Source organism: Perissodus microlepis, chromosome 10, assembly GCF_051167445.1.
Source record: "Perissodus microlepis isolate ML-2025 ecotype Zambia chromosome 10, ASM5116744v1, whole genome shotgun sequence".
In the NCBI taxonomy this organism is placed as follows: Eukaryota; Metazoa; Chordata; class Actinopteri; order Cichliformes; family Cichlidae; genus Perissodus; species Perissodus microlepis.
In genome coordinates, this window is record NC_140470.1 from 13,291,848 (window position 1) to 13,316,896 (window position 25,049).

Consider the following 25,049-nt stretch of genomic DNA (forward strand, 5'->3'; position numbering starts at 1 on the left):
TTGGTTTTTGGTTTTTTTGTTCCCTCACAAGGATTGTGAGTCATCTCTGGACCAGCTGGACAAGTCTCACCAAGGAAATCAGTGAATACCTAGGTCTGCTTGCTCAACAACTATTATCAAAGTGACCTTCAGCAGTATACAAACTCTCACACCAACTTGATGGAAATAGCATAGTTGTGCTGACCGTATCTAAACTGCAAAGTTGCTGAAAATGGAATTCATCACAAGCAACTTCTCAATAAAGAAATTATAAATTGCATTTAAACCTTGAAATGTACGATTTTCTTCTGTAAGCTGGAAAGGTCACATTTGTAATTAGCATGGATTTTTTTTTCTTTCTACAAGTTCTTCACCACAACAATAGAAATAGAAAATAGAAAATAGAATAATAATTTTAAAAACTGGCAGCTTGTGGTGACATACAGCGAGACCTGTACATTTTGCTTCTTTTTCAATTAAAGCATATATAGGTGCCTGAAGCAGTCTTATTTTTATATTAAAAGACTGAGCTGTTATTGTGCAAGAGCTATAAAAGGGTTTACAATATGGTGAACTAGAATTAGTAAGTACGTGCATCTTTCTTACATCCTTTTGAAAATATAAAAGCAGCACAAAACTAAAATCCATGCAACACTCAGGTCTGCAAGTATATTCTAAATATTTGTTTCTATGTCGTGAAGCTTTTCTTTTAAAATCTAGGCATTTCTGACATAACAGAAAAACCACACCCTCGTGATCTACCCAGAGCAAACAAATATAATAAAAGGGGCACATCCAGAAAAACATGGAGGCCTAACCGCATGCAGTTAAAGGGCAGTGAAACGTAAAGAAGGAAGAGGCAGCTGTGTAGACTGACAGTGAACTGGTGCTGTGTTTTTTGGTCTAATTATAACCCAGACTGCTTCCACAGTAGCTTCTCTCTGTCCACTGCAGCTACAGAGCTGAATTTAAGTACTGGGTGGCACCTCTCTGTGGTCTACAGTTGGTGCAGAGATTGCAGATTGGTTACTCAGCATCAACAACCAAATTACAAAGACTAGATATAAATGTATAAATACATCTGTTGGCTTTTGCCTTTCCACCAGAGGGATGAAATGTGAACCAAAAAGCTTGTAAAAGCATCAGATTACTGATACAAGTTCATCTGATATGACCCGCTTTTTTTTTCTTCCCTTTTTAATCACTGAAAACGCCACTGGCAACATGTATCCACCTCTTTATTTAATCCTCCCTGCAAGCACAGTTTGTGTGCCAGCTTCAGCTGTATCTCATCACCTACAGTTCAATGTTATGTACCTACCACAGCCCTGAACAAATAGAAACATTGTGACTTTGTTAAGACTGCATCAGCGTAGGCTGTGGCTTTGTTGTATTGCACTGCAATTTATTACACGGAGAGAGAAAAAAATCTAAACTTATTTTATTCATGATATATTATGACACCCTAAACAACACCTCATCAAAAACCATGCCACTTCTCTGAGGCTGCGATAACTGAAATTGATTCTGCATGTGCTGAAATGCTTTTGTAATGGATTACATTCGATTGGGAGGGTGTTTGTGATAATGTGCCCATCCTCTAAATTTTATTAAATTACACACACATTATGTGTGCGACATGTTGAAACAGCAAATGATGTGTATGCACGGCTCTTGATTACTTGGCGTCGGTATGCTTGCAGCCTTATTAAAGCGTTCATTCTTTCTCATACTGCTCTCTCATATTAAAAGTGTAAAATCTCATACAATATTAATTAAAGGCCCCTGTTGTTGCTTAAAAGGAAACAAAAACAAACAAGTGGGGGAAATAAACTCACCAAGCTCCCCTGCAGCATTCCTTCCACCGACAGCGTAGAGGTGTCCCTTGAGTGCACTGAGGTGGAAGAAGGTACGTTTCTCATTAAGGCATGCCACCTGGATCCATTTGTTGTAGCGAGGGTCATATCGGAACACCGTGTCCACTGCTGTTTTGCCTTTGGTGTCGTAGTTGCTTTGGCCACCCACAACATAGAGAAAGTTGCCGATGACCGCAATGCCGTGTTGGTAACGAGGTGCGTCCATGGGCGCCAGCGCCTTCCATTCGTGAGCCCTCTCATCAAAGAGACGCAGCTCCTTGCTCACAACAAGCTGCTGGCGCAGAACACCACCCAGAGTGACCAGGTGGGCACTGTCTGAGCGGATGGCTGTCCGTTCTGACTGCATAACTGGCTGCATGTAGGGCATCATTTGGTAGTTGCTAGCTTCCAGGAGAAGGTTGACACAGGTGTTGTCTGTACGCATAAAGTCCACAGTCTGCACGTGATTGATGAGATCCTGCGGGTTCATGAGAGGAAAGCGGATGTTCTTCATGAGCTTTGGGGCATAGTCCATACGGCTGTCTTCAAAGCGTAGCCAGCGGCAAGCCGCCTTGAACAGGTCTAACTCAGTGCAGTGTTTTAAGCTGTTACTGGACAGTACAAAAGCCAAGCGTTCAAATGGTAGCTTGACAAACTCCCCCGTGCCCAGCAATGAGGGAAAGTTCTTCAGGATGAAATTGTTGACATATTTATCCACCTCTGTGAGGTTGTATGTGTTGGCAATGCGTCCCACTTCTACACAGTTGTCCAGAGAAACCTTGACAGAAAAAAAAACAAGTAAAAAATCTTGGAAAGCTGCAAGTAAGTGTGAATAGAAAAGGATGGATGTAGCTTACAGCCCTTGGAAAGTAAAAAAAACCTCTTGGCCTACAATTGGTCATTCCTTTAGTTGTATAGAAATCTATGGAAAAATGTCCTCAGACCCTTGCTCTGTGAATTTACGGGCCTTTTGCTAGTTTCAAGTCCCAGTGAATGAAACATAAATGAAAGAATATGCTATGATATTGACTAATTCTCAGCTCAAGGGAAAGAAGTCTCATTACAAAGAATCAGTGCTTTAGCAATTTAACACACAGCAGATGTCAACTGACTCTGCTGCTTTTGTCCATTTTATATCACTTTAAATTTAAAAAACGTGGGTTTTCAGACAGTTGGCAAGAAAACCAGCTTTAATACACCCTGATAAATTTATCAGTAAAAACAGATTGCTGCACTGCATTAAAGAAAAAACAAGTACATACACTCTGGAAACACTAATAACTGCTCATATACATTTTTAAACACTTTGCTGTCAGCATTAATAGTCACTGCATGATAACTTTAGCTAATGAAAGCAGGCAGACATATTAACAGTTGAAATTATAATTAAAAGCTGATTTCTCTTAACTCTGTACAACAAGCGCAAGCCGTAAACAAAATTGTTGTTCAAACGTACTTTTTCTTCATTTAAAATAAGTCTTTGGTTTTTTGCTCTTCCCCTGGCTCACAGGCATGCTCTCACAACTTTCCCACCAGTTCAAATCCAAAATATTCAGAATCAAGATACTTTTTTAAATCCCTGATGAAATGATGTGGTCACAGTCAAAGACACCAAGAATAGTAACTAAACTAAAATATATTAAATTAAATTAAATTACAAAGTTAGAAAATATAACAAAACAGCTCTAATAGATACAATATTTTGAAATCATAAATATCCAAGTACATTACACAAATTGAATATATGTGGTTGGCATTGAGGTGGCCCTCTTGTCATACTGTACTTTGCTATTTTCTCTGTAGAGGATGTGCAAATAGTAAGAGTGTGCAACTATTGCAGTTTGTACTTGTGGATTAGATGGAATTTGTTTAAAATGACACAATGTTTATGAAAAAAACGTTTCAAATTTTATATCCAGTTAATTCAGACAATAAGCTAACTTAAAAACTGCAGGATAGCTGTAAAAACACAACTTTTGTGAGTATTTCCTTACCCCAGAGATGAGAAAGACCTTGCAAAAGTCCAGCACTGGAAGGATTTGTAAGAAGCTGGCTGCCTCAAGAGTGTCTTGCAGATTCTCCATGTTGAGTGACAACTTTGCCGTGTAGATAAAGTCAATAATCTTCTTGAGGCCTATTCGGTTTACTCCATGCAGCTTGATACACATTAAATCCTGTTCTTTCATTCCACCTGCACCAGAGGAGAGTAAGGGAAAGAAGAAACTATAGTACTGAACATATAGTATCTTTATATGGTTCAACTCAGATAGTTTTTTTTTATTCAAAAGAATAAAAGCTAATATATGCACACATCACGTAGATGCAAATGTCAATACCAATGTTTTTACAGTCAAATGACTTATGTCACCAAGAATAGTAAGCATAAGGGAGCACTTTTGTTCAACATTTACACTCAGAGCATTCCCTTTTCACTAATAAGCTAACTTAGGGCTGTTCGATATAACGATATATATCAGATGACGATATAAAAACGTCTATCGTTTCATTTTACGCTATCGTTTGTTTCGTGGTTTCGCAAAATAAACTGTTTACGGCAATATTTTTTCATCGTTTTGATGGTCACTGTAGTGGCTATATTAATTTCTTAAAGTTCTCTCTTTCTCTTATATTTTATATAACCACACTACGGACGGACAAGCGCCTGTTTTTATGCGTTTATGTTAGCAACAGCGACGGTAACACCTTCGCGTCAGTGTTGCCAACTCCTCAGTAAGGAAAATCGCTATTGGTTGTCCTAAAAGTCGCTAGACGTCGCTAAATGACGTCATCGCCTAATTTTCATAATTGGTCATGCTAATCTAATTGTAACCTATGTTGTTGGAGAGAGAAATAACATCGCGGAAGAGACATAAAGTGAGTAAAAAAAACGTCCTAAATGCATTTAGAGTTTATTTAGAACTACAAATTAAATTTCTTTTAGCAATTATTGTTTTTTTTAATGTCACAATTCCAACCCTGCTCCTTTACCCTGGCTTGGACCGGCAAAAGTGACCCGAAATAGGCACTCTGGTGGAGTTACTTTGTGTGTGTGTTTATAAGTAGTTTTAAACCTTGTGATCCACAAAACAGCATAAGAGTAAAAGAAGAACTGACTGCGTTACAGCACCCGCTGCTTGTTGAGAGTAAAAGCGATACGCGCTTTCACGTCTTTTTTTAGAGACTTTTTTTTAGAAAAAAAAAGTCGCTAAGGGGTCTGAAAACTCGCTAAATATAGCGACAAAGTCGCTAAGTTGGCAACACTGCTTCGCGTGTCCGCTTGTTTATGTTCCACATAAATCTTTCACAATAAAGCTCAATATCCTGTTGAGACTTTTCAAAATAAACTGAATCACGTGAAAGAGCAGATTATTTACGGATGAGAATTAAAAAAGAGCCGCCAAGTGCTAAAAAATAAACCTTAGACTCAAACGTTAGAACAGGCTTTTCCCGCAGCACGCCGTGTAATAAATACTCACAAAGAAAACGGCGGCCTTTACAACTTATGTCTAAAAATGTATAGTTTCATGCATCGTGGCACCTAGCCCTGGAAAAAGAGCCATGTGTCAGGTCAAACACAAATGCAAGAACAATCATGCCACTGTGCGATGTGTTCACTGCTACAGATACACTTGTGGTAAATGCAGACTACAGATACCATGGCAGTGCCAGGTTTGTGAGTGATTGCTGAAAATGTTGAAATGTACTCACTCACTTTTTATTATTATTTGTAAATATGTGTACAAATGGTTGGGGGTTTTTTGTACTGTTTTTATCAATAAATCTCAGCAACAAAGAAAATACACCCATGTGTGTTGATTTCTCCCTAAGATGGCAAACTGAAACACAAGTTTCCTTGTGGCTCAGGAAACTAACCACTCCAAGTTGGTGACTTTTGGAGATTTATTTTCCTGGATGATTGAGAATGCATCAAGACGAACACAAAAGGAAGTTCACAACTTTTAGCAGCCCCCCCCCCCCCCCGGACAAACAAAGAGGCAGTTGGCAGTTAGAAAGGCGGGTTTTAAAAGGTAGAAAAGCCAAATGGCTGCTCTCTGGGACTCTAGGTGTTAAAACACTCACTCCAGCTACATGACGCGCAGCTGGAAACACTTCCCGCAAGACGAGCTGCTCGAGATTCACAGAATTTACGGGAAATGTTACATTTTTGTGATTTATATCGTTATCGGGACGATAGAATTCTTATATCGGGATATGAGATTTTGGTCATATCGCACAGCCCTAAGCTAACTTATTAGTGAAATAAGACAAAACAAAAAGCTTTTCCTTTGTTCCGTTATATTTCACAAGCTAATCTGGACCAAACAAAGAAAAAGAAATTCGTGTGCACTGCTCATCATATAGAACGTGATGTTACTTGATGACAAGTTGCCCATCAAAGCTTGAGTCATGAAAGTAAACACCTACGGTTTAATACAAGATAAATTCAGTGCAGTAAGGTTGCGTTCTCTGACAACATCTGTGCTACTCGTTTTCCCCGTGTCAGATTAAAAGCTTTCAGTTTAATTGCCCAGATATCTTTGTTATCCGAAAGTGAATGAAGAAAATTTTTTGCAGTCTGTTATTCCTGAAAATACCACACAAACACTCTCTATGTACTTAAAAAGAGCTCAAGGTTCTTCTGCCTCTGCATACAGTGCACAAAGGAGATGAAACAGGCAAGTAGGTCATTTATATTCATTGCCAGCACAAATGACCATGAACATGAATGCATAACAATGGCTCAAACAAGCTGGTTTTATAATATGAATATATGCTCAGTACTGGAGGGATGAGGGCACAAGGTCAATTTGAGTAATTTATTCACAATGCAAAATTCTAGCAACATGACTGCCACTGTGTAGAAACAGAAATGCACATGAAAAGAAAGCAATTTAGTGGAAAATACAGAGATATAGAGTACTTAAATGCCTGTGCCACTGTCACAAATATCACAAAATTCTACATCGTGATTTGGCTGGAGTAAGGGCTTGTAGACCAACCTGTGAACATGGCTTTGAAATAGTCGGAGGAGGAGGCCATCATTGCACGGTGCACAGGGAAAGCTTCATCACAGTCGCCAGCCACCAATGTGACATCACAGAGCAATCCCTCTATCCTCAGCTGGTCAAATCCCTTAAAGAGAAAAAAAAAAACATGAAAGAGAGAGTTTGTTGCTGACCCTGAGCTTAGAGCACCTGAACAGCTCTGATTTTACTCCCAAGAAGAAGATCTCGGCTTAGACAAAGCCAGATGAAAAGCACCAATACTAAAACTTTCAAATATGGCTGCTGCCAAAAAAGGAAAAAGCAGTCACTGCTTTAGGGCTCAACACAATGAACTTCTGTGGTTCAGTGAGGATAAAAACAAAATGCCGTCAGCAACGGCCTGTCAGACATGAGCTGACAGAAATGATACGTGACAGCGCTCTAGTCTTGAGCTGGAGCTGACCGACTTGATTGTTGCCTTCATATTTTCTTGGCTTTCTTACGCACAACTGGTTCAAAGTGACAGGATTTTTTTCTCTTGTTGGCATAGAAACCTGATGCAAAGTTACAGCTAAAAGGCACTACCTACACTAAACATGGGCGAACACACTTTAATTCATAAGTGGATATTGCACTTATTCACCCAACGCCTGATTTCACAACCTACCAACTGACTACCACTTCTGATTATGGTTATGGCGGGGTGCACTAAGAATGTGCAAGCCAAAAACCGCCTTGAGGCGACAGTTACTGTGATTTGGCGCTATTTAATAAAACGAAATTGAATTAAACAAAAAAAAAAAAAAAAAAAAACCTGTATAACACATACCGACTCTAAAACAACCCCTGCAATAATCAGTGGGCGGGTTTTTTGGTGGATGCTTCCAAATGCACCACCTAATTGAGACTAACAGATTCTATAATCAGGGTGTACGATCACATCAGGCTAGAAAAATCATTAGCATTCCCTTACTGTGCTGTGGCAGCAAAAGATTAATGAGCTGCAAAAGCAGCCAACGGCCATTCATTTTCAGTGAGAGCCGATGACGAAGGACAGTTATTGCTGTTGCAGCAAACAGCATGATGCCAGCACTCACTAGCACAACTTTAGGCTGATCTTCACTTTGCACCAATCAGCGGTGACATGCCAAAGCTGCCACCAACTGTAACATTTATGCAGCTTCCTGACTATTTTTTTTTTGGGGGGGGGGGTTGTGTATGTACAAGATGAGTGAGCTTTTGTTATATTTTTCATCAACACTAAATCAGGTTGCGCTCACCCCTTACATCAAATTACATAGACACCAAATCCCAACTGTCTTGGATTATTACTGAAACACGAGACGAGATATTAAACTGTGCCCAGGAATCCATGGTATCAATTCCCTTATGTTGTGTGATATCGCAATGTTAACAGTTTTTAATCTTCAAAGAAATCCAATTAAAACAAATATTCAACATCTTGCTGGCCTGCAATCTGCAAACACCTGTGAGCAGAGCTATAGAAACTACTCACGAGATCGCCAAAGAAATGGTAAGGCCAAACATTAATGTTATTATCAGACGAAGGTGATATTTGACTCTACACTTTGTTTTCTCTATGTTTCTGCACTCTCACCTGAAGAACCACTGAGCTGTGCGTGTTGCTTGTGAAAAATCGAGTGTTTCCAGTCTTTGATGCCTGAAGGTGAGCAGAGATGCCCATATCACCATAGCCCAGAGCAACTTTCATGTGAGCGTCGTCGTCCTCCACGAGGGATCTAATAGGAAAAAGGAAATAAGTTTTTCTTTTTTTTTTCTTTTTTTTACTTCAAACGAGTAGCAAATGCACATTTCCCTCTAATTTTAGCTTCTGGAAAGTAGGACAGATGCATTTTCAAAGTGACACTGCTTAAGGACATTTTGGGCGGCGGTAGCTTAATTGTTAGACTGTCACCTAAAAGTTGTAGAACTGCAAGACTGAATCAGCGAGGGAAATTGTGGCAAAGGAAGTGAACGAGGTACAATGATCTTCCCAAAGCTCTAACCAACCAGACTCCAGCTCTAGGCCACTCCCGAGTCTTAAAAAGATGCTCATGAATTCTATGAGAATATACTAATATGCAAGAAATGTTTCTCCATAATATCAGTAAAACATTGTCAAATACCCAAGGCTGACATTGCATCCGTTCTAACTTTTGTTAATTAGCACTTAAATGAACATGCAATGATATGCACTAAACATTCTGTGGAAAAAAAACAAGCTTTGAAATCCCAATGTCATATTCACAGCCTTTATTATCCTCTTTAGTTGTATAGATGAACAAGTTATAGGCACATATGTCTGTGTCACACCACCAGCACTAACATCAGCAGGATCTGGCATGAATATTCAACACAGTGCCAAAATGACCTCTGCCCTAATTTACATGAAATGTGATGTGGATATTTGCTGTAGCCACAGTATACGAGCCCTTTTGCCAGAACTGAGGATTTCCACTTAGGTGGATGTGGTATAACGGTTCAATCCCAAGCTCCTTCTGTCCACCTGTCAAAGTGACCTTGGACAAGAGGCTAAACTCCTAATTGGTCCCAGTGGTCAGGAAAGCACCGTGCCTGGTAGATTCCTGCCACCAGTGTGTGCTTGTGAACAAGACACAGACAGGATAATATCACTATATAAATGGAGACATACACCATTTCCCACAGTACACAGTAAATGTTTAAATTATGAAGAGAAGCTCCCTGAATTGTCCCTGGATGATGAATAGATTTCATTCTGGACAACCTCTACCACCTTCCATCTAGAGCCTCCATCATGTTAAATTGGCAAGAATATACATCTCAGTGAAATACACATGGACATAAAGTTTGCAAATGGATTCGCCACTGACAACTGCATCCTGTCTTCTGATACATTCAGCAGCAGCTCACCTTCCTTCCACTCCCCTCTTCTTTTATTCATGCAAGGCTTTTTAGTATTGCACATTTCTTACAAACACTGCAACCTCTGGAGGCCACAGAGTGTCACAAAACACATTATTACACCAAAATATTTGAAAAAGTAAGTGTGAAGGTGAAAGTGAAGCGCCTGGCTTCAAGTTGACATTGAAGGATTTTTTCTGCAGTGCACAAAAAAATGAACTAACTGCAATGGCTAAGTGATAAACAAACAAGAATACCGCCCGATGTAGACTTAGTGACACTTTAGCTGTTTTTTGACTCAAGCTGGATGCTGATGGGTATCACAGCTATGTAATCCATCATCTCTTGAAATTTAATGAGGAAATGAAAAGAAGAAAGCTTCTAATGAATTTAAATGAGCTGCGCAGCACTGAAAAAGATCATTAAATAGAAATAATGTGACTAATAGTGAAAGCATATTACATGTCCAGTTATTATTTCTCAGGTTTCAGAGCTTAGGGAGGGAAAAAAAGATAAGATACAAAATACTGCTAATGATGATTGAAGCAAATGAAAGTTTTGGGGCTTTTTTGTTGTTGTTTTGCATAATGTCTGAGCCATTTATCCTTTCGTGGATCCTACACAGTAAGAGTCCTCTGGGAAATCTTGCAGCAGCCGTCTGTGAGAAAAAAGTCAGCGCCGTGGGAGCACGATAATTTAGCATTTTGTTATAATCTATGAATGTGTAAAAGGATGAAAATTCAGATACAACTACAACCTCGACATGTGATGTAATAGGGTGTAAAGTCCCTAACTGCTCCATAGAGGGTGAACATGGAAAGACGGCAAGTGTGACTCAGATCCCCAAGGCAGATACTCTCGGGATACGAGTACATTTTGTTCAGACAAAACTGACATTAGAGAATGAAGCTCATTTGGGTACAAGAGCTGTGGATCAAAAGAAGAACAATACTAACATTTGCTATCAAGCAACACAGCTCTATAGTGTATGTCATAAGCAAATCATTTGGATTGCTTTTCTACTCCAAGTACCAAAAACAAAACAAACACAAAACAAAAACAAAAAACAGCTGACCTTGGAGTTAACAGTTCGCAAAAGAATCGGAAACACCTGTCTTGCATTTCTAGAAAAGCAAGAACATGATGACAATCCGACAATAAAAACAATGATGTGATTGAATAAGGGCAGTTGTTTTAATGGGAAAGAAACAAAACTTTCTTTGCCAAGTCTGCGTCCACAGTAGCCAATTAAAGATCTGTATTTCTAACAGAATGAAAACTAGGCCTAAAATATTATTTCTATTCTCCATGCACTATATTGAGATGACATAAACAGCAATTAATGTGCAATTGGGGCCTCAAACAGTGTTAATTTTCAGACGAATACTGGCCTGGTTAGAAATCCTTTTTTTTTTCTTCACCCCACAAAAATGTTTGGCTCAGCATAGAAGTGAATTTGCGTCTTCAAACAGACCCCATGAGCAGGCAGCGCTTGTCAGATATACGAAACTAATGGAAGTAATTTGAAGTTCTTGTCTGGCTGAGCGCTTGATTTTTTAAAAATTTATTTATTTATTTTTTGTGGGTAGTGGAGTGGTTTTCCCATTTGTGAGTAAATGTTCCCTGTGCTTTGATGGGCTGTTATTCAACATCACTGAATAAAACATAGCTTTTACATGTTAATAAAAAGGCTGGGTGAGCCGCTGAGTGTCACGCTCTTCTTTCATATGTATGAAATTAAGTTAATGGGGCATATTTAGGTGGAGGTAATATTTTAAAATTGCTTCACATTTAAACTGAAAAACAGTTTATGTCTGTCCCAATAACAGATAGATAAACATACACACAGAGGAGGGTGTACAGTTATTCTTTTTAAGTATACGGAAAACTACACACCCACAATGAATAATTAAAGAACGCTCTTGATATTGAGAGTCTCCTAAATATGTCTGTTTTCTACTTAGCAGCAATATTCGTATAGCAACTCTGATCACAGCATAAAGTGAGCTGCTCAGTCTAATAACCAATCATCTGGTCTTCAGATTTCCTCAGCATCTCTAACATGTCTGGTTTTTACTTAATCATAAATAAAGAAAACATAGTCCCAGCTGGTAAAGTAAGTTGGGAATATAACACTTGCCTCCGTCTGCATTACATGCATATCTATTTTAAGACTGATCTCATATAACGTTATGTACATCAGTAATAAGTAGGCAGAACATTGCTTATGTAAACTGTACATCCATTAAAGCTTTTGATGCAAGTCTATTATAGGAGTAATCAAGTGTGATGGTGTGTTCATCTGTTACATAAAGATTTGGTAGCACAACATGGTACATCTGATTAGAAGAAACGAGATAGTTAAAGCTAGGTATTTTGCTGTGATTCTAATTCTTCATGACACTGAACATGTCATGAAAAAGAAAAACACACTTTGATGACATCTCTTTTGTGGGGGGAAAGAAAAAGAACAGGGGAGAACTCGGGTTTTTAAATCCGCCATCTATTTGTATCATCTCCCCGTGTCTGCATGGATTCTCTCTGGCTTCCTCCCACAGTCCACAGACATGCAATTAGTAGGGTTAGGTTAACTGGTGATTCTAAATTGCCCACAGGTGTGTGTGTGGCTGTCTGTGTCTCTGTGTTAGCCCTGGTGACCTGTCCAGGCTGTACCCTGCTCTCTCTGCTCACCATATGGCAGCTATAATAGGCTCCAACCACCCCCATCACCCTGAATTGGATAAGCAGAAGAAAATGGATGGGTGGGCTAAGGGGAAAACAGATGCAATTCACAGAAAGGATGTAATGAATGCTAAATGGCAGAAATAATTATTCACACCTGCTTCTATCAAAGTTTGCTTTGATATTGGTACAGATTATACATGCATGCATGCATGCATGTATAAACAATACTAGTGTTCTCCTATTTTTCTTATGTGGAAGCCCGTTTCTGCTGAATGGTCAGTGTACAAAGGGCGCTGCTCCAGAGCGCTTGTGGTTTAGGTAGTAGAGTTGCTCCTACAGTCTATATGTCAAAGTATCCTTGGGAAAGATATTGAAGCTCAAATTGCCCCTGATCCATTCATCACAGTGTACATGTGTAAATTGATACAATAGTGATTAGGTATAGATAAAGGCACTGTAACAATGTATAGGTGATTGGGTGAATGAGAGTTGTAGCAGAAAAACTCTAAACAAGTTCCAGTCCATTTGCCATTCTTTTTCTAACTGTAACATCACAAACTTTAACACTAAACATACTAATTGAGTCAGACAAGCAGCTCTTGGGGTTTCTGCAAAAATCTGAGCACTGCAAAGTCTGACTTTGGGGTAAATTTGCTGGGAAGATTTGAGCTTTTGTACAGAAAACTGCCAAATTTTCTGTTATTATACAGATACTCACAGAGGCTCATTAGCCGTTAATTGAGTACGTTTGATTAACAGTATCTTGTTGCTACTTACCCTCTTAAGCAGTCCCTATGGGGGGACTACTTGTTTTTTTTTTTTTGTTTGTTTTGTTTGGTTGTTGTTGTTTTTTTACTTTTTAGAGACTATTTTCTTGTGATGTGTAACTCAAATAGGTCTCCTTTTTCACAATAGTTAACCCAAAATTGAAAAAAACAAAACAAAACAAAAACAAAAACAAAAAACAAAAAACCTCTCAGCAAAGGTAAGATTTGCATTAAAAACTAGATGTTGCAGCAAGGACTTCACTATAAAAATTATATTCTTACCATTATTAGTCAAGAACAGAGAGAACCATAACTATAAGGGATCAGCTTGTCTCACTTCAAACCCTATGCAGCATTTACAGAACTGTGCAAAGACTCATATAGCATGGTTTTTCATAGGACTGCACATGAATGAGTCCACAAGTGCAACATGCATTGTTTTTTTAAAACAGTGTCTTTATTTTTAAAAACATCACAGGCTGCAGGCTGCCGAATCACCTGCGATACCGCACATTTGACCTGAATAACTGACCTCAAGCAATGTGACAGAACTGGTCTACTTTCACTGGCCGTAAACCATTTTGTCAACGTTAAAGACTGTATTAAGACAGTAGTTTTGATGGTTTTGACAAAGATCAAGATTGAAATGATAATAAAAAAGGGAAGATCACTCTCCTCAGTTACAATTAAAAAAAAAAAAAAAAGGATTCGCCATTTGAAATAAAATGCCATTTAAACACACAGCATTTTTGCCTTTAGGTTTCAGAATAAGTAAATGGTGACTCATTAGATCGTTAACCTTGCACATATTAAAGAAACTCAGAAATGCATAATAATTACTGAACTCCACAACTAAAGACCCAACAAATCAAATGGTCACTTAAAAAAGATCTACACCATTAACTAAGTAAAATAAAATGCTCATTACTGGCCTGATTGCTGCTATTGTTATGCTTTAGTCTGTGAGCAAATAAAGTATGTAAGCGAGCAGAGATTCATTAGTCTGCAAACACAGAATGGAAATTAAATGTCTGCTTGGGTATTGTAATGTTTTTGATGTACATTAGTGTGAAATGTAAATAGCCATCTTTCAGTAATTATTTTTATAGTAACTGTTGCACAGTAATTAACTTTACCAACAATTATAGATGCTGAATCTTTTTGCCGTGAAGGAAAACTGCACACAGGGCTGGAAATGCAGAATTATTAACGATGTGAGGCACAATTACTTTGGATCAGTTGGACGTGAAAAAAAGGGTTTCAACTTGCTATACTATGAAAATGTCACTGAATGCTTTTGCTGCCTAATCTGGTTTAAAAGTCATTATTGTTCATCTTTAGACTCATTATTCGTGCTAATAAAAAATTTAAAAAAGTTAGCTTAAGAGTTGTGGGCGGAAAACTTTCTCCTCTTTTCTTCACAGAGAAACTTTAGGCTCTGATAAGCCGAGCTGACCTCAAACTCACAAAAAGCTTCATCAGGCAGGCTTTTCTGTCACCTCACATTGCTTCACATCTTTGCACTTTAACACACCACAAAGACTTCAGCAAACTAACATTCCTGTGTAGACTTTTTTGTAAAGACTCAAACGATTAGGCCAAAGACATTTGGGATATATGATGGATAAACATTAAGAGAAGGTCAGGGTGAATCTAATTGTTATTCCTTTCACATGCTGAACTGAGGAGCTGGTAGGAGGACCAATGAGGATACATAAACAAACAAAATAAGCACAAAAACACGGAGACCTCTACCACCACAGGAGGTAAGGAAAACTAGAAATATGAGATCTAGCTATATTACTACAGGTCTGTTACATACGAATGATTAAGAATTAAATACAGCACCATCTTTTAGATGACAATGAGAGAATGGAATTGGTAATAAGGTACATTTTACAAGGAGATGATAATGGACCATGTCTAGCAGGAACACCATTACCACGAAATACTGATGGCTTTAACAATAGTCACAATCACACTGACACAGAGCACAGGCAATGTACTGGTACATTTACCCCGTCAGGTGGTAAGTCGGACAGGCAGCGAGGAGAGAGTGGGTTGTCCAAACCACAAAGGAGTGTTGGTGGCTGCCGGAACGAAACAAAAAAGACAACAGCTACAGCATCCCACATAAAAGTTCTGCTCTTCCTTACAGACCAGAGAACAGAGTCTTGAATCTCTAGCTGCATCCCTGAGCAGTCTGAAGATACAAAGCTTTAGTGCACGCAGCACTGACCAGCACAAAAATAATATGTATATTATGTTATATTTTTTTCTCTGATCTTGAAAAAAAGTACTATTACATTCAAATAAATTCTACTAAGCTTCTATATTATATACGTATATAACATATGCACAATCATATATGAACTTCTTAAAACATAGCAATATATAACACTGTATTAATTGTGTTGTTGTGTTTGTATGAAAGATTATGCTCAATAAAAGCTGTCACAAGTTCAATGCTAAACTCATTTCACAGTTTAATCCTCAGCAGGTCATGAAGCACATTCAACCTTTGAACACTGAGGGTGGATGAATACAAAACTGCTTATCAAACTCTCATTATCATACACTGTCACACATACTGCCAGGATAATTTCATTAAAGATCAGTGCCTTCCCGCCTGATTTTTTATTTATTTAAATTTTTTTTTGTACAATAACTTATATGTACTAAATAAAGCCATGCAAAATCTTGCCTTTGCTATGAAAATCTTGAAGTACACAGGATTGAGGGCAAACTTTTCACATTTTAAGCCACTGCAGAAAGTTTTTTCATATAACCAACTTTAAGAACAAATATCACAGGATACATCGATTTGAAAAACAAAACGTCATCAGTTTAAGGTTTTGCATAAAGAGTAAGAAAACCAAACATTGGTGTCGTGGATGTGAAAGAAATTTAAAAAGTGCACTTTGGCTAAACTTCAAGGGGTAACGTTACCATGTGGGATAGGTGGCTGTCAAAACAAATTATAGCATATCTACTGTCTCTCTCTTTTTTTAACCTGCATTTTGATGCCTTGCTTATCTTCTGGCTGTGATTCATACCGTGTCAAAATAATTTTATAATTTAGTCATATTGTAAACGGTTGCAAATGTAGCTAACAGCCATGAAATGGAGAAACAAAACTGATGTTCCTTAGTTCTTTAAAATGCTGAAATTTGAGCTCACAGAAAGGCATAACTAACATGTGTACTTTGAGGGCCTGTAATGAAAAATTTTATAATATTCATAATATAGCATGAAGGTAAAATTTTTACATTTTCTCCAATAAATACGCTTAAACAAAATCACAAGTTACTTGATCATATATAGAATAACCCCCCTATTTCCTAGAAGTTGGTATTGTATCAGAAGCCTTAACATATTCTAAGAAAACCCATTTTATTTCATTTAATTTTAAAACATTTTAATACATGCATAATACTGACCACTTCACAAGCTGAGTGTGAAGTAATAGATTAAAAGAGGGATTTATATCATCCGTAAAGTCAATAAAGAGATCTGTCCTAGATTTTATGCATAAACAAAGTTGTTAAAATTACTATCAGGTAGTACCTTGAAATGCAGTTACCTTAGCAACTACATTGGCACATTGATAACAATTCAGTTAAAGACTCTGTATAATGGTGGTACAGATGAAAGCCTTTGTTCAGGGCTTTCCTCAACCACTAGAAAATGTACTTCTAACTACGACAAGTGCAAAGTAAATGTATGTGATGCTATACAATCCATTTTAATATCAGTGAGATTTGCATGAACAGGAATGTTGCCTTAATTTTCAGCGAGCCGGAGGAGGAAGCTGAAGGGTTGAAAAGAAGCAATAAGGGAAAGGGTGGCAGCCTATCGAGTCCCTTCATGTCAGTGGAAAGCTTAAACACATCCTTACACCACTGACAGTTCAGGAAGCTAAAGTCAACTTGGCTTTCTCCTGGAATGACAGCAGAAGGGTCTTAAAAGATTAATGAGTATGGCTTTACTGCCTCGTCATGTTTAGCCTTGCATCGATAGGAACTTTATTAATCTCATCTGTTTTAGGTTCTTTGACATTTGTGGGACCAACATCACATTTTCTGGAGACAGATGCTTTTAAATTTGTAATGCACCAGAAATTCTTTTCACACGTAATAAAAACAAAAACAGATGACCTTTTCTTTTTATTCAGCATTGCATGTCATATATATAAATGTTAACAAAAAAACTTGGTGTCTACACGTGCCATCAGAAAAGGCTTTCCTGTGTCAGTTTCTGGACCCTGGTGCAAAGTAACCAGGGTAAAGGCTAAGTTAGCACTGCAGTCCTCGTTGCTCGTGTCAGATTTATTGTCAGATGCATTTATTTCCCCATTTGTTTGGCTGTTGACATTATTTTTGAATCCTACTGTATAAATGTAATCATGGAGGCCACACAACTTGATTACATCAATAACTAATACACAGAATAAAGTGTGTCTTTATGAGGACATGGAGAGAAAAACGGAGACACCAATCATAATGGCAGTGGAGGGCACTAAAATAGCGCAGCCATTGTGTCTAAACAGGAAAAAATAAAAGAGCTAAATAGGCTGGTGCGTTCAAGCATAATCAAAGGCATTCTGTTTCACGTCTTTGCCTCAGACAGACGGCTTTTCATGTCTGATTTCATTTTTTATTGAATACTGAACTCATTCCCTGCTTTCACACTGGAGACTGGAATTACCAGTGCAGGTCCAGTTTTGAAGTTGCGAAACATCTATATCGTCTAGCAGGGAAGGGATCAAAAGTCTTTTGAAAAGTCTGAACTTGGGATTTTTCGATTCCGCAGGCACTTGATTTATTGGGATGTGTCTGTGATACCTGCCCACACTTTGCAGACTCACAAAAAAAGAAGAGAAAAAAAAAGGAGAGATCTCTATTCTTAGGTTGGAGAAGCAAAAAGAAAGAATCATAGATAAAATTGGTGAGAAAAAAAAAACAGCATCATAATCTAAATGATCATGCTTTGGGGTGAGCCTATCTCTTGTACAAAGAGATACAAAAAAGTTAATATCTGATACTGATATGTAAATAATGCCAACCTGTCCATCAGTCTGACGCCTAAAATGCATTAATTACTGACAACAGTGGTAAAAGCTGAAACCTCTTAAAAGTAAGTGGAGGTTTTTCTGTGCCACCTTAAACTATACTTAACTGCATCCTGTTTGCATTAGGTCTCAGTCACACATACCTGATGACTGGTCAGTGATCATCTGGCAAACAGAGGTTACAAGGGAAAGAAAAGAAAGATGAAAGAAGTTCATTCTCAGACCTGTTTGTGAGTGGTCGAAGGAAAATGTGAGCGTGAAAGTGGTTGCAAAAAGGATACTGCACCGAAATAGGGCTGGGCCATATTATACCGTTCACGGTAATACCGGAATAATGTTAGGCAACAATAGGAAAATGAAATATCGCGATAGAATGTGAGTAAAACGCGCATGCGCAGTGCCTTTGTTTTCATACGCACATGGCCGATTGTTGAGTGAAACAGATGAACCAGAATTGGTTTGTAAAAATGGTGCAACTTCAGTGATGTGGAACTGGTTTGGTGTTTGTCCGTCAGATACACGACAAAGCACATTTTTTTGCAGAACATGCAAGCGGCCGTCGTTATTGTCGTATTTGTCGGACTAAGATGCTCTTAAATCTGGGAGTATCCTGGGTCCTAAACTCCGTTTCTTAAGGTCAAACGAACACTGCAGCATCACTGAGAGTTAAAAACTGTCTCAATTATTTCATCTTTAATAAAACGATCAGCATTGCTGCTTTACCAGGTGTAACTATGAAGTTTAACTTCCAGGCATCCATGAAAACAAAATTTATTACATTTAACGGAGTTAGAAGTTAGCAGGAAGCTAGCGGAAGTTAGCTCGCTAATTTCGCTAGTTACCTAAGCATGATATTGCATGTTCTGACTGAGATTTCTGAAAATATTCAAACGTACAGCTCTGCTATCACGTCCAACATAAATGAAGACAGGAAACTAAACAGCAGTGACGTTTGTAGGGTTACTGAAGTTGGGCTAGCTGGTATATAATGATGTGCTACCTGATCGCTAGCGACACAGCTATGTTAGCATAACATAAACAGTGAAGCTGGAGGACGAACACTAACACTTTTCGACTTATAAAAGTTAACGTTAAGGTTCCTGATAGTTAGAGACAAATGCAATCGCATGGCAGGATGCTGTAAACGGACCAAATTTCAGTCAGGAGAACAACTGAGATAATCCATCCACAATACAAGGTTAGTCATTAATATACTGCAACAACATGGGAATAGAGTAGCTGCCAGAGAATTCAACATTAATGAATCAATGGTACAGAAGTGGAGGAAGCAAGAAGAATGAGTTTAATAAAGTTTGATTTATCTGACTGCTTTGTTTCGCTTAATGTGCCTTATAATCCCGTGCACCTTATGGTCCGAAAAATACGTACTGCACACTGCAGTTTAATGTTGCAAAGCACCTCTTTTTAACTTCAGTGGATATTATACATGGTTATGCTCAGGATATGTCAGCCCATTTCTACTGGAAATGCCTTTTGGTTAAACTTTAAGCAAGGAATTTGCATTTGCACTGTTACATTTTTATAAAGCTTTAATATACATAAAAACCAGCTTCTTGTTTAAGTGAAAATAAATGGAAGGTTGTCTTTTTGCGCTAGTAATGTTGTGGAGTTGTATTTTGTCTCGCATCAATTATATCGTCAGTTATATCGTTATCGCAAATTTTCAAATATATATCGTGATAAAGATTTTTGGCCATATCGCCCTGCTCTACACCGAAAACCTCTTTGCGATTGCTTTGTTAGCTAGCAGGTTGCCACAGTTACATGTAGATGTAGTTTGTGTGGAAGGCAACAACCTTTCTGCAAACACTTGCAAGCTACTCACCCAGCAGTACTGAAATTGTACAAGTACAACACAGATCAAAAAAACTTTTACCCTGAAGGTAAGCACTCTCGATTTCTGGTTTGCATCACACATTTTCAAGTTTCATTACAACTCAGAAAGTAAATAGTACATTCTATGCAAATCACAAACGACAAGAACATTGTCGAAAAGATCAAAGCAATCACAAAGAGGTTTTGCGTGTAGCACCCTTTTTGCAAAACAATTTCACCTAGCAACAGCCAGCAACCTCCAGCAACCACTCACCAACCTGTCAAGGAATACACACATTTTTCCCTGGAGATTACCTGGGGGTTAGTGTTCAGTCTCCAGGCCTGTGTGAGTCCACCTCTGACAAACTAAAGTGGCTGTAAATAGTTTAGAACAACTATGTTAAATAAAGGATAATGTAATGATTTGTAAATAATGTAGACCTACTGAAACATGCCAGTTTACTACAAATTGCAACAATTTAATTTCACGCAGCTTTTTCTTCCTTATTCTCCTTAAATGTTATACTCTCAATCTCTTTTGAAACACAGGTCTCAAAATCCAAACTTACTATCAGTGAAAAAGAAGACACCATGAAGTCCAAGTAACTCTCAGTCAGAGAGTTTTAGAAAAGTCATTTCTAAAACTTGGAGCACACCAGCCTCAATAATTATGAAATTGAAGAAGTTTGGGAGCACCTCGGCTCGTCATAAAGTTGGCAGTCTAACTCAGTGGTCACTCAGAGTGAGATTCATAGGTCCTCTGAAGAGATACCTGCTAGAAGGATGGCCATGTCGATGGCACTTCATCAATCAGGCTTTTAAGGTAAAGTGGCTAGACAGAAGCCACTCGAGGAAAAAGACATCTGACAGCCCAATTGGAATTTGTCAAACGGCATTTTCAAGGACTCCAAGAACATGAGAGAAAAGCTTCGGGTTTCATGGAAAAACTGAAGTCTTCCATCACAAGTTACTAAAGCTTGGGGTGGCTGCCATCATACTGCAGGAGTGTAGTGACCGAGGAGCTGCGTAAAAACTGTCAAATAGATACACAAAACCTGCTCCAGAGTGTACAGAAATGCTGTGGATGAGATTGCAAGAAGCTCTGCTTCTAATGTCCTGACAAGTACGAGGAGGGGCTTTGATCCATCTGTAATGTTGTAATTAACAATGAAACTCTCTTATTTTAAGACAAGAGAAAATAATTACTATTAAGCGCGCGAGAGAAAGAGAAACCGAAAAGATATCCCCCCTCCTTCCCTCCAAGGACACATCCATGGCAAACACGGCTCATGCATCATCTGTGGAAAGACTTGACGATGGCAGTTGAGAGATGCTGCCCTTCCAATCTGACAGAGCTTGAGAGGATCTATAAGGAAGAAGGGGATAAATTGTTCATGTTTGCAAAGCTTGTAGAGACTTACCCAAGAGCCCAAAGCTTTAAATGCTGCCAAAGGGACTTCCAAAAGTACCAAATTAAAAAGGCCTAAATATGAATATTATATTATGAAAATGAAAGACTTCAGTTTTTCCATTTTTAACAGATTTACGTATTCTTGTGTGACCGATGGGCAGAAAATTGCAATTTCATCCATTCAAGATTAAATCTACAAGATGAAAATGTGTCAAAGTGAAGGAGCCCACATACCTTCTGAATCCACTGTGCTTTGAGTGTGTGTGTGTGTGTGTGTGTGTGCGCTCAACAAAAAGATCACAAGACTCCTACAGTCTGGCTGGTGCCCTCACAATACACTCTCTAGCAGCTGAATCCAAAGCGCTTGTGAAAATAGAAAGGCACAAGACAAGGTGACAAAGTGCACGGAGAGAAACAAAACAGGGACGACTGGGTGAGCACCTCTGAAGCTAAGTGAGTGGAGTCAGGAGGAAAATCCATTTGTCTTTAGTAAACAGACACCTATAGTGAAGTGTCACTCTCAATCACTGAGAATAGCAATGCAATAATGCTATGTCCTGAGCAGCTCCTATTCATGAACAAAAAACGACAGTACAACGATCAATCACTACATCACATCAATCATCATCAAGGGAAAACACCACAAATTTACAGACTCAACAGATTTGGCCTTTATCCATCCATTCTCTCCCACTCATCCTTATCAAGGTCATATGAGGGGGTGAGGGGTGGGGGTGGGGGGGCTATCCTAGCTACCTTAGGGCAAGACATGAATTACACTCCGGACAGGTCGGCAATCTGATGCAGGACTAACACAGAGAGACAGACAACTGAATTCCAACTCAGAACCTTCTTGGTGTGAGGCAACGGTGCTAACCACCAAGCCACCGTGCTGCCGCAGCTAAAAAAAAAAAAAGCCCTGCAGCTGGGAAAATGCAACCCAACCTACACCATCAGCCTAGACATATGAATGTCTTAATCCCCGCACACACGTGTGCTTCAATTTAGCTGCTGCACATTTCTCAGCATCTCTATGTTTCCCTCAGCAACAACACGCTTTCTTCTTCAACTAATCTGAAAACTCGAGGTGCAGCTTTTGTTTCGCTTCCTGCACCACACACACACAGACCCACAAAACAAGAAACAGTGGAGAAGAGAAAAGGAGGAAGTGTTACAGTCTTTAAAATTCTCCTCTCATACCATCTCTTTCCATCAAACAGACCTCGGTGCATCAAAACTGTGACAGCGGGTCTGTTGGATAGACTGCAATAAGAAAATGTGTTCACAGTGAAAACAGAGATTTTAATAAAGTTATTGTGCAGACAATTTTCCCCCCCTTTTTGGTCAAGAGCTACCCTAGAAAAGGAAGAGATCACTCAGTTCTTTTCAGATAACTGTGTCTAGATGTGTCAGACAAATTGCATTTGCTCTGTTGATTCAGATGAAAATTGGCACTTCCCTAATTAAAACGAAGCCTTCCGAATCAATACTCACAATGCACTGGTCACACACTCAACAGTTATCCTTTTAATTGCTGGCAATCACAAATGGAATCCTTATTTAAAATAGTATGTAATTAACCTGTTGGTTTTAATTAAAAACAGAAAAACTAATGAATGCAAAGGAAAATATTAAGCTTTCGGCCCGCTGATATTTTAAGTGGATCGTTGGGGCTCTCTCTGTCTAGGACAAACTATCCATGATCTCCAGATAATTGCCCCAATCGCAGCTAATAATCAGTCTCCATATGCTTTAATGAGCCTGCAATTACACCTTATAATCAAAGAGCACTTTGAGGTCAAGGTTCCATGAATACAACTGAAACTGAACTTTAACTAAATTTCAGGAAAAAAAGAAAAAGAAGAAAAAAGTTTCAGCCTACACTGCAAATCGCTAAGTCAAGAAAGCTTCCCACGGTGTTTGCTCATAGGTGGAACAATCTGTCAGAATGTAACAAATGTTAAATCAACCCGAAGGACGTTGTTAGAGGTAACATGACCCAGCAAGGCCTGCTGTATGTAAGTCAAAAGAACAACTACAGTGCTCTACCCGGGGCACTAACTTGCCCTGGGTAGAGCAGTAATTAAGCAGAGGCATAACTTTGCATACAAAGGGGTTTAATCTTTCAATATCTAGAAAGGGACACATGATTAATTGTAGATCCTGCCACAATTGTATAGGTCAGCAATGTTTATTTCTATTTTTAATTCCCCTGACTGTCCCAATGTGGTATCGCCTCTCTTCCATTAAACCAATTACATCCTTTCAATGTGAAAACTATCCAAGTAGAACAGAATGTACTTGGGAGGGAGTTTTTTCTGGGAGTGAATGGAGAAAACTTGCAGCTCTTATGGAAAAAGAAAAGAAACAAAGGTGCAAATATAGTGACAAAGAGTAAGGTAGCTCTGACTGACCCTCTGACAAGAGTCAAGAATCTGATTTTTCTTTCAGGAATCTATTGTTGGCTCTGCTGGATTTGCTTTCCAATCCAGTCCCTAAACCTGAAATAACACTTTCTTTTTTGCCCAAATGTTCTCTCTGGGCTCGACAGCTGTTCTGATTTTTCTAGTCGTCCTCCCCAGTCTTTAAGGCAAGCTGTACTATTCTTCATTTTACAAGTCCCTGTTTTATTTTTGGGATTATAAAAAGATTTCCCTCTCTCGCTGCACTGTGTTCTGACAGACAGTAGCACTGTGAATCTGATGTTATCCACCTAATAAGGGAGTTCAATTTGGTTACTGCAATGCATTTTTTTTTATTCTTGCCAGATTAGATACCTACTTAGAGGTGAACTGTTTGGTGTAAGTACACCCAACTTCATCTTATCTTTGAGTAGGTGTGTGCATGTGTGCGTGTGTGCATGTATGTGTGTTAGATGAGCGCAGATATGACAGTTTCACCTGACTGAACTCAGTTGATGCTCTGCCAGCCAGACTGCCTGTGCCTCTCCTCTGGCCTTTCAATGAAAATAAATGATCCCTGGGTGGCTGTTTCTTTTTCTACAAAATGGCCACAAGTCAGCGGGAACTTAATGTCCGCTCCAAAGGGAAGGGAAATTAAAAGCTCAGAGACAATTTTCTAAAGTTCTTAATTTATCCACCAGCAGAGCAGACGTTAAGCTTCTTTGTGTGTGCAGGTAGATGCATACAGATGAATATCAAAGCCGTGATCCAAGGCTGGCCTTGTTTAAAAGTAGCGGCAGATGTTGATGCCGTGATGACGGGGTTCAATACTATAAGCTTTTTCAAGCAAACTATTAGCAAGCTATTCGATTTGTGCAGGAAGCTGGGAGTGCGCTGTAGCATTGCTTGACATGAAGGGAGGCACACAAGTGTTTTTTTAAAAGAATTATCAACTTCTAAAATATTAAATGTGCTCCTCGGCAAAAATAACTTGGCCCACTTTGTGACAAATAAACAAAGCAATAATTAACCGCCTCTTGAGCGAGTCTCTTGTCTTGTTGTTCAGATTCCCATTGCCAATGTCTTGGACAGCAGTCAGCTAAGGAAGTCTTTGTTCTGTTCTGCAGCCTTGCTGAGCTTTAAGTTGCGGTAC

The 25,049-nt window shown here is 38.8% G+C and overlaps 1 protein-coding gene across 3 annotated transcripts in view; it reads right to left on the reverse strand.

Moving 5' to 3' along the window:
- The window catches only part of klhl13 (kelch-like family member 13), a 45,256-nt gene that overhangs the window by 8,112 nt on the left and 12,095 nt on the right, over positions 1-25,049 (reverse strand). For 2 of the 3 annotated variants that reach the window (XM_084942205.1, XM_084942207.1), the window contains 5 exons: positions 15,195-15,266; positions 8,439-8,580; positions 6,836-6,968; positions 3,830-4,026; positions 1,818-2,613 (listed from right to left, as the gene is read on the reverse strand). In XM_084942205.1, coding sequence (XP_084798331.1) covers positions 1,818-2,613; positions 3,830-4,026; positions 6,836-6,968; positions 8,439-8,580; positions 15,195-15,266 — 1,340 coding nt within the window. The remainder of the gene's footprint in view (positions 1-1,817; positions 2,614-3,829; positions 4,027-6,835; positions 6,969-8,438; positions 8,581-15,194; positions 15,267-25,049) is intronic. The other variant, XM_084942206.1, reaches the window with a different exon arrangement.